The sequence below is a fragment of the Nicotiana attenuata genome, chromosome 9, assembly GCF_001879085.1.
Source record: "Nicotiana attenuata strain UT chromosome 9, NIATTr2, whole genome shotgun sequence".
Classification (NCBI taxonomy): Eukaryota; Viridiplantae; Streptophyta; class Magnoliopsida; order Solanales; family Solanaceae; genus Nicotiana; species Nicotiana attenuata.
The window spans coordinates 9415269-9431446 of NC_031997.1; the positions used below are offsets into that span (position 1 = coordinate 9415269).

General features: G+C 36.6%; 1 protein-coding gene across 2 annotated transcripts; it reads right to left on the bottom strand.

Annotated features, from left to right (window-relative positions):
* On the bottom strand, positions 672–12945 carry LOC109232048 (ABC transporter G family member 32). 2 transcript variants are annotated; one of them, XM_019397695.1, is made up of 24 exons: positions 12260–12943; positions 11253–11373; positions 11067–11155; positions 10901–10985; positions 10629–10788; positions 10340–10416; positions 10195–10248; positions 9714–9804; positions 9341–9642; positions 8979–9260; positions 8468–8784; positions 8185–8345; positions 7991–8094; positions 7212–7371; positions 6949–7071; positions 6752–6843; positions 6341–6673; positions 5975–6265; positions 5016–5099; positions 4785–4918; positions 4484–4711; positions 1796–1967; positions 1447–1701; positions 672–1233 (listed from the first exon to the last, which is right to left on the bottom strand). In XM_019397695.1, the coding sequence occupies exons 1-24, from the start codon at positions 12532–12534 to the stop codon at positions 961–963; spliced, it is 4263 nt and encodes a 1420-aa protein (XP_019253240.1). In that variant the 5' UTR covers positions 12535–12943; the 3' UTR covers positions 672–960. The 2 variants fall into 2 exon arrangements, with proteins under 2 accessions (XP_019253240.1, XP_019253239.1); XM_019397694.1 differs by having other exon boundaries at positions 6341–6843; positions 12260–12945.

Here is a 16178-nt window from a genome sequence, read left to right on the forward strand (position 1 = left end):
CAAGAAAAGGGTCTTATCTACTTCCCAGTAACACAAGTTTTGTCACCGAAAAGTAGGGAGACTATTTGTATGGGGTAAAATTGGTTAGCGACAGTTGGACGAATGACGAGATGACACATGGAAGTAAAGACAGGTAAAATATGAGTCAGCAAATAGTTGGCACCGGGTATAAGCATGTGACCAGTGCTGAATAAGTTCCGAAGGCATTGGAACTGAGAACAAAGATAAATGAAGACATCAGCTTGAAAAGGCAGCATTCAATAAGCATTACCGTTCGACCGTTATGCACCCATGATTGAGGTTTTTATTCTCATTCAAGAAGAGCTTGATTTGGGGATCTTGTCTCCCTGAATAGATCTATAAATAGGAAAACTTGTATCCATAGTTGGACACGAAAATCATTTGTACCAAAAGGCCATAATTTGCTCTCACTATATAAAATTATTTGCTTTCTTTTGTTCTTAACATTGTTTTTATTATCGCTTCCGGAGAGGCTCATCATACAGCAGGCTTGTATTTCCTTTAAGCTTTTTTTATAATCTTGATTTTGTTCTTATTTATTCATATTCCTGGATCAAATAAATTTACGTGTCTTTACACCACGCTACAAATTCAACTGTACCGTTTTAATAAACAATTATATAGAAACTAAATTCTTCCAAAATGGCAAGGGAGGAGAAACTCAAACTATTTACTCACGATACAGTTAATTACATATCTGTCTTGCCTACCGTATGTATCTTTACAAAATTTCACTCAAAGATCAAAAATAATAATCCACGATCATTATTAGCCAAATCACCTCATGCATTAAAGAATTACAAATTGCCTAATGTCATCTTCATTTCACATGTATAATTTTAAATGTCTACATGCACTTAAAGTGGCTCAACGGCCTCATGAAGCAGCTATCAGGATCATGAACCTCCAAGAAACGCAGTGAAGTTGCAGCAGTGAGAGTTACCTCTTCTGGAAGTTTAAAGATTTTATTGCATAAGCAAAAATCACCGCAAACAGCACGCTAAAGCTGACTACCAAAAAACCAGCGATCCCAATGAAATCATGCCTATACCCAAACACAGTCTTGACTAAAAGCTTTATTGGAACTGACTGAGTGCCATCCGATAGTTTCACAAGTCTATCATCGTCAGCATACTGGGATGCGACAAGGCCATATAGAGTCCAAGCTACAGGATTTGCCCAGTAGTACCATCTCCACCATATTGGGATCCTCTGTTTCAAAAGAGTAGAGGAAGATGCTATTAGAAACAAAAGAGACAACAAGTTTTAGCGAAGGACCTCCAGTGCCATCACATTTCAAACTTGGCAGCAATTAATTCGAAACTGGTCAGAAAGTAGTCTTCAATAGCTCTTGATATTCATTGATTTAAGCGCAAAATAGAAAGTCTGGTGTTTGAATCATAGAGAAGAATGTTAGTTCATTACCTTATAAGGTATCATGAAACCACTAAAAAGGTTCCAAAGCATGTAAAAAGGAGCAGCAATAATGGCAGCCACATTGTGGTTGGGCGTGACTGCAGTTGTCATCATTCCATAGAAGGTGAAGTACAACATAGTGAAGTACATAAACAATATGTACCATAAAAATTTCGAAGTAGTCCATTCAAAGGCTGCCATTGAATAGAATATGCTGCTGTATATTATTGCCTGTGCGAACACATAAGGAAACTCAATAGCAACCTGCATAGGAAAAGTGGAGCACTGTTAATACCAAAGATCAAGAAGTTTTTAACTATTAACAAAATGGATATAGTCGGAAATCTTTAGACCACACCTGAGCGAATGCAAATGGTAAAGCTGAGTACATCCCTGCAGCTCTCTCTCTGTATGAAACAGATCTTTCAACAGAAACAACTGGCTGGACAGCAGTGCCATTTGTAATTCCAATAAACAACACTGCAGCATACATGGATCCCATAGCATTGAATAAATCCTGCTGTGAGTCCCTGTTTGGTTATCAAATGAAGAAGCTCAGATACAGTAACATATCACTAGTTAGGTACAACTAATGATCAGGACAAAGGCCTGTAAGTATTGCACAAAGAATTAAGCCCCCTCCGTCCTCTTGCAAGAGTGAATTAAAATGTTAGTTGTATGTCAAAAGAAAAAAGCCAACTTATATTTGCCTTTCACATCCATTTGTGGTTTTCCAGGTATACATGGGCAGAACGAAATTCTCTTCCAGGCACCTAAATATAACTCCCCACCCCCCCACAACTACTTTCACGAAGTGATTGACTACCCACAAAATACCCCCAACACAACCTACATTCACAAATGATAGCTGACAAAAATTAAGAGAGAGAGAGAGAGAGAAATTTATGATACTTTAAGTTATGTGATGTTTTGGGATCTCTTTGCTGTATTATTATCTTATTTTGGTCCAAACCTAAGTCAAATAAAGAATGTTCCCCAGATGATTTGTTTTTCTGTCTCTAATGTTTGCTATAACTTCTAATTCTTGCTAAATTCAACTCACTAGTACCATCGAAGAGTAAGGGTAAAAGGTGCATGTGAACCAAAGCTAATGCCACTTTTGGTTCTGCCGTAGCAGACACAACAAACGAAAACTTCAAAAGATAAAGATCCAATTCTATCATAAATTTCAGGAAAAACTTTCCTTGACGCCTATGTATCAGCATCAGACACACCCTCTGAGGTACCAAGTCTTCTCTAACTGATTGACTTCATGGTTCCAGCTTTGAACTAAATTCTGTCCTTAATTCCCTAAAGGAATTGTTGGGATATATAGTATTAACCATGGGTTTGGATATAGTATTTATTATGGAACAATTATTTATTCAATTTTAATGAAGTTTTTAAATAGATCATATATTAGTTTGCGTCCTTTGTTTAGATAGTAGATGATTTAGTGTATAGAGTTTAGCTTATACACGGAAGATTAAACCATTAGTTCTTACAAGTATAAAGTTTTGAGTTCACAATATGATGATGAAATTGGACAAGCCATCATGAATGATTGTAACACAAGATTAAATATAATTTATTTCGATTATGGGAATGGTTTAATTACGACTTCTTGTGCTAGTACATTTTGTATAAATTGAACGGACTAAGTAGAGATAAGTATTTTATACTGACTTACATTCTCTAGCCATTAAATGTACTTGTACTCTTAATCTTAATATAATTATTATTAGCTGTATATAGTATTAATGTTTTGATTTATTAAAAGGCGAGATTCTTTCGTGGGTCAATATGCCTGGTAAATTGGATAATAATAATAATAATAATAATAATAATAATAATAATAATATACATTAGTGAAGTAATAGTTAGTTGATGGAATCCATGTCTCGATTTTTATATTGATGATACAACTTTATGAAAGTTTATAAGTTTTCATTTGTAAACCCGTCCAGTAGATTTTGTATCCGACACATAATATAAGTTAATTGAAAGTCTAAATAAAGTACTCAATAAATTAGATTGTCAGTAATTTAATTTAATTGATTAGTATCTGAATCCTAACATGGAAGTTAAATAAGATTTGATGGAAGAATTTTGAAATTGAACTAAGGAATGCAATTACGAACTTTTAATAGAATAATTTGTAATTTATTATTTCGAAATTAATTCCATAATAGGAAGTCTTGTTAATTAAATTTTGTGGTCTCTGTTGTGCCTGAATAATGGAAACAAAGGAAATACTTTTCTTGGTGGAAAAGAAAATCCAACAGGTTTTAGACAAGGGTTTTAGCCCTTAAAACCTGCATCATAGAGGAGAGTTTTTTTGGATCTAGAGGAAGAATTTTCCTAGAAATTTTGCCCACACAAAATTATTATTTTTCGGATATTATTTGGGTAACACAGTATAAGACCGTCGAATGTTCGGCGATTGTGATCGTGCTGATGGTAGAGACTTTACTGAGTTGCTGTGGAACTGGAGGCTCACGTGACAGAGGAGAGTTGTTCACGCTTCAAGAGGCAACTCGTATGTGCTAGTTGTTTAATTTACATATGAGTAGATACAGAGATTGCTTGTGTTTCATATAATAATCCATCAGGAATCATATTGTCTTGTTTCTTTGAAAGCAGAAGATAAAAGGTTTCCTGTTATATTTCCATATATCCACTAAACTTGTCGCATGTCCAAAAGCAGTCTTCTAAAAGCTGAATTTGACATGAGTGCACAAAGTAAAAACTTTCTTGATAGGACAGTGCAATGACCAGTGGAACACAAAATGCAAGTTAATACAATGGTGCAAGTATTCTGTTCAAATATTAGTGAAGTGTTAGTTCTTGAAATTAGCATCACAACTAGACAGCAAAATGAAGACAAATGTTTAGTTGATTCCAGTTATTATCATATTATTCCTTTCTCTCTATATAAGAATACCAATGCCATTAAACTAGTTAATACCACAGAAAATTGAATGGAAGGTTCACAGTAAAATAGTCAAGGATAAAATGCAGATTATGATTAGTGTCAAAAAGAAACCTTTTTGAACCGAATCTCCAGCAAATTGTCCCCAGCATCAATGATATGATGAGTGTATAGAAGAAGCGAACAGCAGTATATTGTGGGTTGCGCCAATAGGAGAGATTTTGCTTCCACAGGCAAGCTAGGAACTGAGTGAAATAGGACTGACAGTACTTAGCAGGGAAATTCAAATCTTTTGAATCCCCAGTTGGCCTGCTTAGCCTTTCAACCAAGACTTGATTATATCTGGAAGTACAAAAAAGAAAAGGTTACATTCAGAAAAGAACATAAAGTTAGAGAACGAAAAAATTATACATACTGAAAAAGATTTGATCTTCGGTAGATTTCTGCAAAATCAACACCAAGTCGATTTTCTTCTACTGATGACGTAACCTCCAACATCCATGTGGCAGGGTTATATCCAGCTCTTATTTTTGGCACCCCTTCGATTCCCTACATACACATACAAGGAATAACTGCTTTTAGACAATCATTTGTCAAGAAACTTGCAATTCACCTAATGCAAACAAAATGTGTGTAAGTATATAACCTCAAAATACTCAATTAACTTGCACGATTTAGGACCAAGAGGTCCTGCATAAATGAGCTCTCCTCCGCGCTTCATAAACAAAAGCTGCCATTTCCGAAGAGATCAAAGGAGTATCAGCAAAAAAATAATGAGATTCAAGCAGCACTACATTTGTCTACTATATTCTATACTATGGATTGACACTCCTTGATTGTATCGTATTATAAGGAGTTAAACATCTTATATTCAGTCAGTCATTTTGTACTATTCTATGCACCACATAAGCTTTCAACAAGAAAATATGTATGATATCAGTTTTTGGTTTTGTTGTGTTGATCCCCTATAAATGGTGGATTCCCCCTACTGGTTTCTATCCCTCTTTGGCTATTTCTTCTTTTAGTTGTAATGAACACCTCGACTGCCTTTAGTTGTAATGAACATGTACTGTTTCATTTCGTCTTGCTTCTGCCTACTGGTCTCTACTCCTCTTCAGCTACTTCTTCTTCCTTTAGTGTAATCCACCTATACTGCCTTTTTCTTTTGTAAAGCTGCGGCTACTCTGCTCTACTTATTGACCACCTTATCCTGTTTATTTTTTTCTATTAACACAAGACCGAACTTATCATCACTAACTCAGCACTTAAGCCTCCTCATTTCTCTCAGTAACATCTAGCAAATATTTTCCAGTAATCACTGGAAGTGTTCAAAAATTCTTGCTAAACCCCACTTGACAAGTGCTCATGGCTAAGTCAGTCGAATGGTATATGTGCTGATGATTTAGTCCTTGATGCCCACATGGGAAAGTCTAGATTTGAGCAAGAATCTCTTTGTTTGGCATCTCCACATGAAAAAGCCTCTAATTTTCAAGAAGCAGCAAACCACATAATGATCCAAATAATAAACTTGGCACAATCCTCGGTCAATTTGAAAGTGGCTCAGAAGGGTGACTAGATTTATACATTTGGATAAAGGAGATATACCTCATCAAATGATTCGAAAATGTCAATGCTGGGCTGATGGATAGTGCAAACAATTGTTCGGCCAGTGTTCACAATGTTTCTTACGGTCCTCATTACAATGGCTGCAGCTCTTGCGTCCAATCCGGATGTAGGCTCATCCATGAACACTACAGAAGGGTTGGCTACTAGTTCAATAGCAATTGTTAGCCGTTTCCTTTGCTCTGTGGACAGTCCATCAACTCCAGGCAAACCAACCAAAGCTCCTCTTAGTGAACTCAACTCCACAAGCTCCATTACCTCCTCAACAAATGCCTGAAACCGAAGCCCTCCTTAAAAGTTATTTGACGTCTGAAAAAGAAAAGCATCTACAAATTTCCAGGGTGTTACCTTTTGTGTCTCTATATCAACCTCTGATGGCAAACGTAGCCAAGCAGAGAACAACAATGATTCAATAACGGTCAAGCAAGGGGAGTGGATATCATTCTGCTCACAGTAACCAGATATTCTAGCAAAGGTTTCTTGCTTTTTTGGGTAACCAGATATGTGGATGTTCCCTTCTATAATACCACCAGTTTTTCTACCAGCTAATACATCCATGAGGGTTGTTTTTCCAGCACCACTAACTCCCACCAGTGCAGTGAGCACCCCAGGCCTAAATGCTCCAGTGATGTTAACCAATAACTGCAATCGGTCTTCTGCCATGCCTTGTTGCTTCAGTTCCTGAAGTAACATTATTTGTGTTTTCAGAAATAGAATGATGCACAGAAAAGTTTGGGAAGAAGAGGTTGAGGTATGTACCAGAGGCATGTCAACATAGTAATTGATATCCTTGAAGGTCATTGAAAGTGGCTGAAAAGGTAGAACGAGGCCTCTGTTCTTGTAACTTTGTCCTGATCAGTATAGAGTAGGAAATCACATTAAGAATGAATAAGTTGACCTGAAAAGGTTCATTTCCCTACAATGTAATACGTCTAAATAAACAGCAGTCTTCTTACTAGTCAGCGAGCCAGAATGCTTCAAATATTCTCTTAGCTGAATGACAGATGGTTCTTCTTTCTTAGTCGTGCCTCTGTCTTGAAGCTCTTCCTTAGAAACCACAGCTTGATGCTTTACAAGAGCTGAAGAAATGTAAAGTGAGCAAAAGACAGAATTTATTTTTGTTGTTACTTTGCAACATGCTTTTTTATCTCCAGTTTTTCTTTTCATTGGTGATTCAAACGATAAGTTCAGAGAATCACATATAAGATAGGTGACTTACGGTCCAGGTAGGCCAGGAAGAATGTAAATAACATGTTGAATAGAATCGTGTATCCAAGCAAAGCACCGACACCAATCCAGTACCAATAGCTCTGGGTGAATAAACTGCGTGACTTCAGTAATGCTTCACCTAGTCGCAAATCAGAATTCTGGCTTGCTCTCTGGATGCATATAAGAAATTTTGGTAAGTGTTTTCATATCTATTATTAGGAAAGAAGTGGATATGATGTCAAAGAACATGGATCAGAGGATGGTCAAATGGTTGAAATGGCAAAGCCTTGCAAGTTTAACAAGTAGAAGAGCTGTGTAATGGAAGTCCATGTTCATAAAAATATTACAGCTGAGTTCTTCTATACAAGCCACAAGCTTCATTCTTTGATGCAATCACTTCATAGTTTTTATTTTTCTGAAACAAGACATGGATAATTTCTTCTGAAAAAGGAAATGTTAGGTGGAAAAAAGAAAAGCAAAGTTCTACTTATTCTCTGACTTCAACAGAGATCCTGAAGGTTGCTTGGCAAAATTGCATAACCACTACCAAAAACCATGAGGACCTTAGGCCCTCATTCTGTTATTTCCCTTTTCTTTATTTCAGTCTATTCTTAATATGTGTAAAAGGAAATATTCAGACACTAATAAGAATTCAATTCAAAAATTTAGCTCCAAGTTTACCTTAAAGTAAACTAAATGTTCTTGCCTTTTCACAGTTGTGTCAAGAACAGTAAATAAATATGTAAAACTTAAGACCAATTTAAGATACTTGACATCATAATAGACCACCTTGTCCCATACGTGCCCAAGAAATTCATTCACTGAAGCTGCATCTTGAGCATACATCAGGGGAGAAATCCAGAAACCCCAGATCCACCAACTTGGTATTCTATCTGCCAGAACAGAAAATAGGAAATAAATAATCAACTTATCACAGAGCATAATGAAAAAGAGATTATGGCAATTTGAGGATTTAGTTTCACCTCTTGAAATAATATATCCCCCAAGAGCCATGACAATCAACATGGCAAAAGACCCAAAAGTGTTTGCAATAATCATATTTCGCCCCAAAGCTCCCATTAGGCGAAAAAGAGCAAGAGACATTTGATGCAGAAAGAAGAAAAGCAAGAATTGCCTAAGGAATCTGCATAGCAAAAGAAGAAAAACCAACCAAAAAACCAGAGAATAAAACAAAGAGAGGTAGGTAAAAAACTGGGTGAAGCATCAAATAAAGATAAATGTGAATCTAAAAGTATAATTTTTTACCTTGCGACACTTGGATCAAACCCAACAACATAATATGTCACTGCTACCCAGAAACCAGATTCTATTAGGGAAGTTGGAATGCTCAATACCCATGAAGGAAGCGTATAGACCCAGCATGGGTAGAAATGTAAGTCTCTATGCTTGTAAAGGACCGGAAGCTTGACAATAAGCATTGAAACCTCTGTGAAACCATTGAAAAGAATAATAACCATGGAAAAATACAGTTCCCCAAGATATAGGCCTCCATCATCAATTGTATTGTGATGCAGAGTTGTGCGGAAAAAAACACTCATGGTGATCAAAGCAACCAGGAGGAGCTGAAAACCAACAAAGAGAACGTAAGAACGAAAATGTGCTTCTGGAAATGTATGGTTCAATCAGGGAACCAGTGTAATTCAGAAGCATCCAAAGGTTATATTAATTTTTGATAACTTCCTTGGAAAGTTTTTGTTCTTAAAAATGTAATCCTATTTCTTGGTGTATTTCCTCCAAATTCTCATGCTGGCTTTACCTGAATAAATTTGAAAACGTAGATAAATGAATTCCTTTTCATGAGCAGCAGCTGCCAGTCAAAGCTGGTCTTAAGAAGTTCCATTCTCTTCGCTCCATATTTAGAAGTGGACAGGGCTGCAGGATGATTATAGCGCCTATCAAAAGGAATGTTTAGCTCTTCCGATAAATTCTTCCCAGTGCGGTATGACCGAAAAGCTTCAGCAAACTTTGTCACTGGTATGTACCGGTAAGGGCGATGAGAAACAGCCCAGTACTGTTCTTGGTCCTTTTTGGAAACAACCTGTAGGATAATAAACAAAAAAATAAACTGTGCATCTAAGATGCCAAAAAGTTATGCACGACGCAGAGCTACGCACTTACTTCTTGAAAGAAGTCGGCAACATTCTTCCTCTCTGGACAATGAAATCCCATAAAATCAAAAAAATCAAGAGCATCATCACGAGGCCCCTGATATACAATCTGGCCTTCAGACAAAAGTATAATATCATCAAATAACTCATACGTCTCTGGAGCAGGCTGAAGAAGAGAAATAACAGTAGTTCCATCGAGTGCATGCGTTGAATATCGAAGGTATTTGATAATTTGGTATGTCGTTGAACTATCAAGCCCTGTTGAGATTTCATCCATGAAGAGCACTCTTGATGGACCCACCAATAACTCACCTATAAGAACCATCAAATACATGAGTACATCATTGCACACTCCAAAAAGAGAAAATATCTAATCCATGCACCTGTAGTGAGCCGTTTTTTCTGGCCTCCAGAGATCCCCTTAAGCATTTCATCTCCCACCAAGGTGTCCGCACAATTGTCTAACCCTAGAATCTTTGTAAGACAAATGTTAGTGCTTGTGGAGGCTGAAAGGAAAACTATTTGACCAAAACATTCATATGTTATGCACTATTTCTTGCGCTTCTTGTAGAAAGTCCTATAGCATAATTCTGACTTGTAACAACAAGAATGGGAAACCACTGTCCAAGCATAAGGTACGTTAAATTAGTACTCATTGCATTATAACATTACTAAAGACTTATAGGAGTTTAGCAACAACAGCGGTAAGAGAGTGATTCATACTAATGTTCGGTATACAAAGAGATCGGGAAAGGTGGTATTATATATGAATTACATTTCATTCTCAATTTTAGAACCCAGTACTACAATCTATGTCATATCAAACTGCCACATGAATCTAAGTAAGCCAGCATTTAAAAATACCTTTAGAATGTACTCAACAACAAGTGCAGTCTCGTTCCCCTCCAAAGCTAATGCCTAGAATACATCATGTATGAATTGCAATAAATTTATTAAGAAGAATAATATATATAGTTAGAGAAAAGCCATTCAAGCAAATCACACTTACCTTCATGAATAGGTCAAGATCTTCATCAGGTTTTATTCCTGCCATCTTTTCTCTTCTTGAAAGTTCCAATAGCATATCTGTAAAATTTCAACAATTCATCTTACAATAACAACAACAACAACAACAACGACCCAGTAAAATCCCACAAAGTGAGGTCTGGGGAGGTTAGTGTGTGCGCAGACCTTACTCCTACCCCGATAGGGCAGAGAGGCTGTTTTCATATCTGTAAAATCTCAACAGTTCATCTTAGGTAATGTGGGAAAACTGGAAGACTTGCATAGAGCTTTACCATATTTTGATCCAACACCCTGACAACATGCCGAGAAGTCCATAGTTTCCCTCACAGTCATCTCTGCTATATGCCAATCTTGTTGACTGACATAAGCGGATGTCCTTTGGGGAACAAACTCTTTCAGACCATGTCCATTGTAAGTAATATTCCCTGACGTCTTCAAATTGATCAACGTTTTAGTAGAATATTGAGGAAAAAAAAAGATTACTATCTAGCAGAACATGTTCTTTCTCTACCTCCAAATCATGAAAATTCAGATATGACAGTACCTGCAAGTCAGATTTGAGGCGTCCAGCTAGTGCTAATAACAATGTGGTTTTGCCAGAGCTTGGAGGACCCAATAAGAGCGTTAATCTAGAAATGAACATCATAATGTTTTAAATAAACATACTCTCACCAGCTTAATTTTCTTGGGAGTTAACGATTGATTCATACCTGGAAGGTCGGATTATCCCACTAATGTCATCTAAAATTGTCAGTTTTGTTCTCTTGCCAGAGTATATTTTGAGCTGCCTTAAGAAAGCCTGGCATGTTTGCACATAATACAGAGAGGGGAGAGATGTCATATGCTAAAATGATCAAGTGCTACTCTAATGTAATAATTGATGGCATGGGGAATACCTCGGTCATGTTGAAAATAAAATTTGAAATGGTTGGCAGTGCTCGACTGCCAAGATGCACATAAGCTTCAACTGTCAGATGCTGAAATCTGACTTCTACTTTTGGGAAGTCCAAATCAACTCTGCACTCAGAGACGGAGGCAAAATTTTAACTTTATGGGTTATGAGTTTTAGAACAATGACTTAAGGTGCTAATGACTGAGTTCTAAATTTAGTATTTGTACATTTTTTAATAAAAATTTTGACACAAAATACAATGTTTGAGCAAAATACAAGTTACTGGGTTCGGCAGAACCCGTAGCTCGACTTCTGCCTCCGCCCCTGTCTGCACTTCCAAGAGTGAAATAATGTAAATGCCTCACTGCTAGTAATAATTTATGCTAGAACATGATCTACGATCAAAGCATAAGTGATTGAAACTTTTAGGAAGAATACAATTCAAAACTATTAAAATTTACAAGGTGCTTATAATGAATTAAGCATGCCAGGTCTTGTCCATACAGGAACCAATTATATGAACTGTAGCTACACAGGTGAGAGACTGTATGGGATTAGAATTAATAAACCAACATATCACAGTTTTCCCAGCTCTTATACAGAGATTAAGGAAATAAAGAAAAACCAGGAACTTGCTGTTGTGAAGAAACAGAAATATCGAAGTGAGGCTAGTGTACTGAAGGGGGCAGCTCAGGGTTCAAGATTGTCTTAGTTTAATGAGGGTAGATCCAGAATTTAGACGGAATTGAGTAACACTTTTTAGTCAATGTACTTTTTCTTTTTAATAAATTTTCCTTAAATCTTCTATGTAATTTGAATCAAACATTAAATGCAGCATACCAACAGTTTATATGCCGATCTGCTTACGGACACTAATAACAAATATCAATCAAATCTAAATGAGCATCAGTTGGGCACAATTTTACAAAGACTTTCTCAGCCAATGACTTCCAATGCACAAGAGAGGAGATAAATAAGATTTTAATTTTAGAATAAAAAAGAAAAACTCACCTCTCAAAACGGAGCCTCATGCGATTGAAGAACTTTTCCCAATCATCATCAACCGACTTGACGAGGCGATCCAAGACGACTTTGCGTTCATCATTTTGGAGCTTATCGACATCCACTTCCCATGACTCCCCAACAATATTCCTGAAGATCCCTCTCCGTACACGGTTGTATGTAGGCAGTCGCTCCAGAGCCGCCCACCGTAACGCTTCCTCGTCGTCACCATCCTCCCTAAACGACGCCGAGCGCACCGATAGGTTCTCCGCCGAACCCCACATTCTATGATGTTGTTTCAACTATGAAGATGAGTTAGTCAACAAAAAAGTATAGATTACTGCATTCTGGTTGGAGCCTTAAATTTGTGTGCCGACAAGTATACATATATATGGGTAGAGTTTACATTCGCACACCTAAATATGTGAACTATTAAGTTAGTTGAGCTTTGCATTTATGGCTATCTTATCTCTCTCTTATACCTCTTCTGCAACTTCACTTCTTCGTGGGGTCCCCCTCAACCCTTCTTTTCTGCGTTTGTTTATTTGTGTATACTTTCTGTCTGTTTTTCTGCTTCTGTTTAGCAATTTATTCATCAATGTTTTGGATGTTTCTTCCATTTCTTTTTATGAGAAAATATTTCTAGTATAGTCATTTCCGTCATCGTTTATATCACTCTAAAGTTCTTTTGCTCTGCAATTCTCCATGGCATTTAAGGCTTTGTCAATAATTAACTTATTAAATTGAAACTACTTTCCCACTTGAAAAATATGGTCAGTTGTATGTTTTGTCTGTTTATTGAAATTGTTATAGTCCTAGTGTGAGAAACGGAGTAGAGGGTCGGATCATTTAATGCCCCGGGAAGGACAGAAAACGATGGCGGGGCTTTAACAGTGTCTGGAACCATTTCACACTCGCTAAACGAATTTATGATGTTTCTACTCGCTGCTTTGGATGAAACACGTGTAAAAATGGAGGGGTGGTCGCATCCCATGTGATGATGAGCGAGTGGGGCTTGAAAAGGCAGTGATTTGAATTTAACGGTTGGGAATTTTGCCTGCTTTTTTTAGCATCGGTTATGGCTTTTGTTCAAGTTGTTTTGCCTTTTCTAAATACTAGTACTAGTGTGCATGAAAAATATTGTACGTATAATTTTGTATACGAAATATTACTTAAAAAGTACGCTATACACAAAGAAATATATAAATAATATTATTTTATGAACATATAACTTGCACTGAATGTACATTCAAGTCTATTCAAATTCTACTATTTTTTCTTGAATTATAATTTTGTTATTTAAGTTCTTGGAGAAATTGAAAAATATTTAGGATAAAGTTTGCATTTAAAATATTTATTATCTTTTTTGTTTTTTATGAGATAGTAGATAATATTATTATATGAGCCTGTCAATATATATATATATATATATATATATGGTGGACGAACTCTGCAATAATATGTTGTACAAAGAGCTATTTGAATTATACCTTAAAAACGTGGGCCTTTTTCATTCGATGAACTTAGGCCTCTTTCATGCCCTTCTCATATGAACACGTGTATTGCATCTCAAACACGTCTCCCTTCTATCTATCTTTAATTGAATTATGAAACTTTCTTCCCGAGCTGCGAAATTAACGAGTCTGATCAATAGAGTCCGTCATTTTTGTATCCATTCTGCCTGATGTTTCACTTCTCTGAAAGGTAGTATCAAACATTCTTTTCTTTCCGACGCTCACTCTTGCTCAATCTTTTTCAAAAGAAAGAATTTTGAAAGAGGCTCTTGCTCACTTTTTCTCTTTTCATCTTTCTTTCGGTCAATCTCTATTAGAAAAAGTCAATCTCTATCAGAAGATCTTGCCCAATCTCTATTTTTTCACAAGGTAATTTTTTAAGGTTTGCTGTCACGACCCCAAAATCCAACTAGTCGTGGTGGCACCTAACCCAACCCACTAGGTTAGTCAATTAACAATAATCCAATTCAAAATGAGATTTACTGAGAAAATAAATGATGAAATAACTGAACTTCTATACAACTTCCCAAGAACTGGTAGTACAAATCATGAGCTTCTAAGTTTTAGAGTTTACAAAGCTAGTATAAAATAAATACATCATCTGTTCGAAATATACATAAATAGATTTATAAATCTAAAGCTACCAAGAACAAGAGGCAGCTATAACCGGAATGTAGGTATATCTTCAATGCTAGCTCTCGCCATACACAATAACATCAACTCCAAAATCTGCACGCAAGATGCAGAAGTATAGTATGAGTACAACCGACCCCATGTACTCAATAAGTAACAAATCTAACCTTAGGTTGAAAGCAGTGACGAGCTTGGACAACGATTAGAGTCCAAAATTGATAGCCAAGAATAACTCGTGATTATATAATAAAGGCAGTACAAGTAATAACTCAAAGATATGACGCTCAGCACATTCATAGTTACGGAAAATAGGCATGCTTTTCAGGTATAACAGTAAAACCCAAATCTTTCACGGAATCACCAAAATATGAGTATATCAGAAAATTGTGATTTTTTCCAAAATCTTTCAACAACAAATAAAATATTTCATTATCACATAGCATGAGGAAAGTACATCTCTATGCCTAGATGTCAATGTGCATGTTAAGTCACGAATGTCACAACATCGTATAGCATGAGGAAATACATCTTTATGCCTACATGCCAAGTATGCATGTCAAATGTAATGCATCACAATGATAAACCCATGTACTCCAACTCATCACACTCATTACTCAGCACACTCAGTCACTCAGCACCCATGTACTCAATCTCAATGTCTCACACTTCCACTCATTAAACTAATTACTCAGCACACTCAGTCACTCAACACCGTATGGTGCCTGCGCTCACTGCTGGTATGTCAAACTCCGAAGCGGCGGATCCTGTCCACGCGCTATTATAAAGCCAATATGGCATGTTGCAGTGTGCATCCCGATCCCATATGTCACGCCCCAACCTGGGGAGGCGTGGTTGGCACCCGGTGTTGTACTGGCCCGAGCGAACCACTCTGTAACTCATTTGTTTTTCTTCTATAACTGTCATGGGCCAACATGGCCATAACTCATAATTTATAACTATAAGTGGACAAACGCCGTATTAATGAACCATTGTTCTTAAAACATGATTACATATGGGTCGTCAAGGCCTCTGACATACTATACTAAATGAACCTCTGTCTACAAAGCCTGTAAGATTATTCGACATCAAATGGGATAGGGTACCGGCCTACCTATAAGTCTGTAACAAAACTCTGATACGATAACTCATAGACTCGGTTGCACTCCGAACGAGGTGGAGTCTTACCGATTTTGCTGAATGCTAACCTCATCTACTATGAGGGCTCGTCAAACTGATTATCTATACCTACATAAAAGGCATGAGTAAGGATAAGAAAATACGAGATACTCAAGTGCAGAAGGTTGTGAATAGTCCAGACTTCAAACACAGATTGAGTTTTAGTTTAGTTTACAGAGAGGGCCCTAGCAAAAGTTTTGAAAAACTCTAAGAGCTAACATTTGGGGACGAATATTTTGAAAGAGGGGAAGGATGTTAAATCCCGTACTTTTCTACGTTGGATTTGTCATAAGATAATTGACATAAGTTCAATGACAAGACTATTTTTGAGGTTATAATTATTTATGCTATTTATAACAAGTGATAAGTATGTGTGAAGGTCATAGGGTAAACGAGTTGAAAAAAGATGAGTTTCGTCAAAGTATGACATTTTGGATAAAATATGGTCCAAGCTATAATACCCTATATTTATGGACTAGTGTTATACCACATGATCATGATAGTAAGATATATAAAATATATTTGTATTTAAGTGAATCGAGACATAGAAATTATTGTGTGAATAATTGGGGAAATGTTGGTATAAAGTTATGGAATATGGAATT

Bases quoted from the DNA above. Each gene is read 5' to 3' on its own strand.
- LOC109232048 (XM_019397694.1), bottom strand. From the start codon at position 12,534: ATGTGGGGTTCGGCGGAGAACCTATCGGTGCGCTCGGCGTCGTTTAGG. The intron at 7,372-7,990 runs GTGGTCTATTAT...ATATGCATCCAG, and splicing joins TTGGGCACGTATGGGACAAG to AGAGCAAGCCAGAATTCTGA. The intron at 6,266-6,340 runs GTAACACCCTGG...CTTCGGTTTCAG, and splicing joins TTGATATAGAGACACAAAAG to GCATTTGTTGAGGAGGTAAT.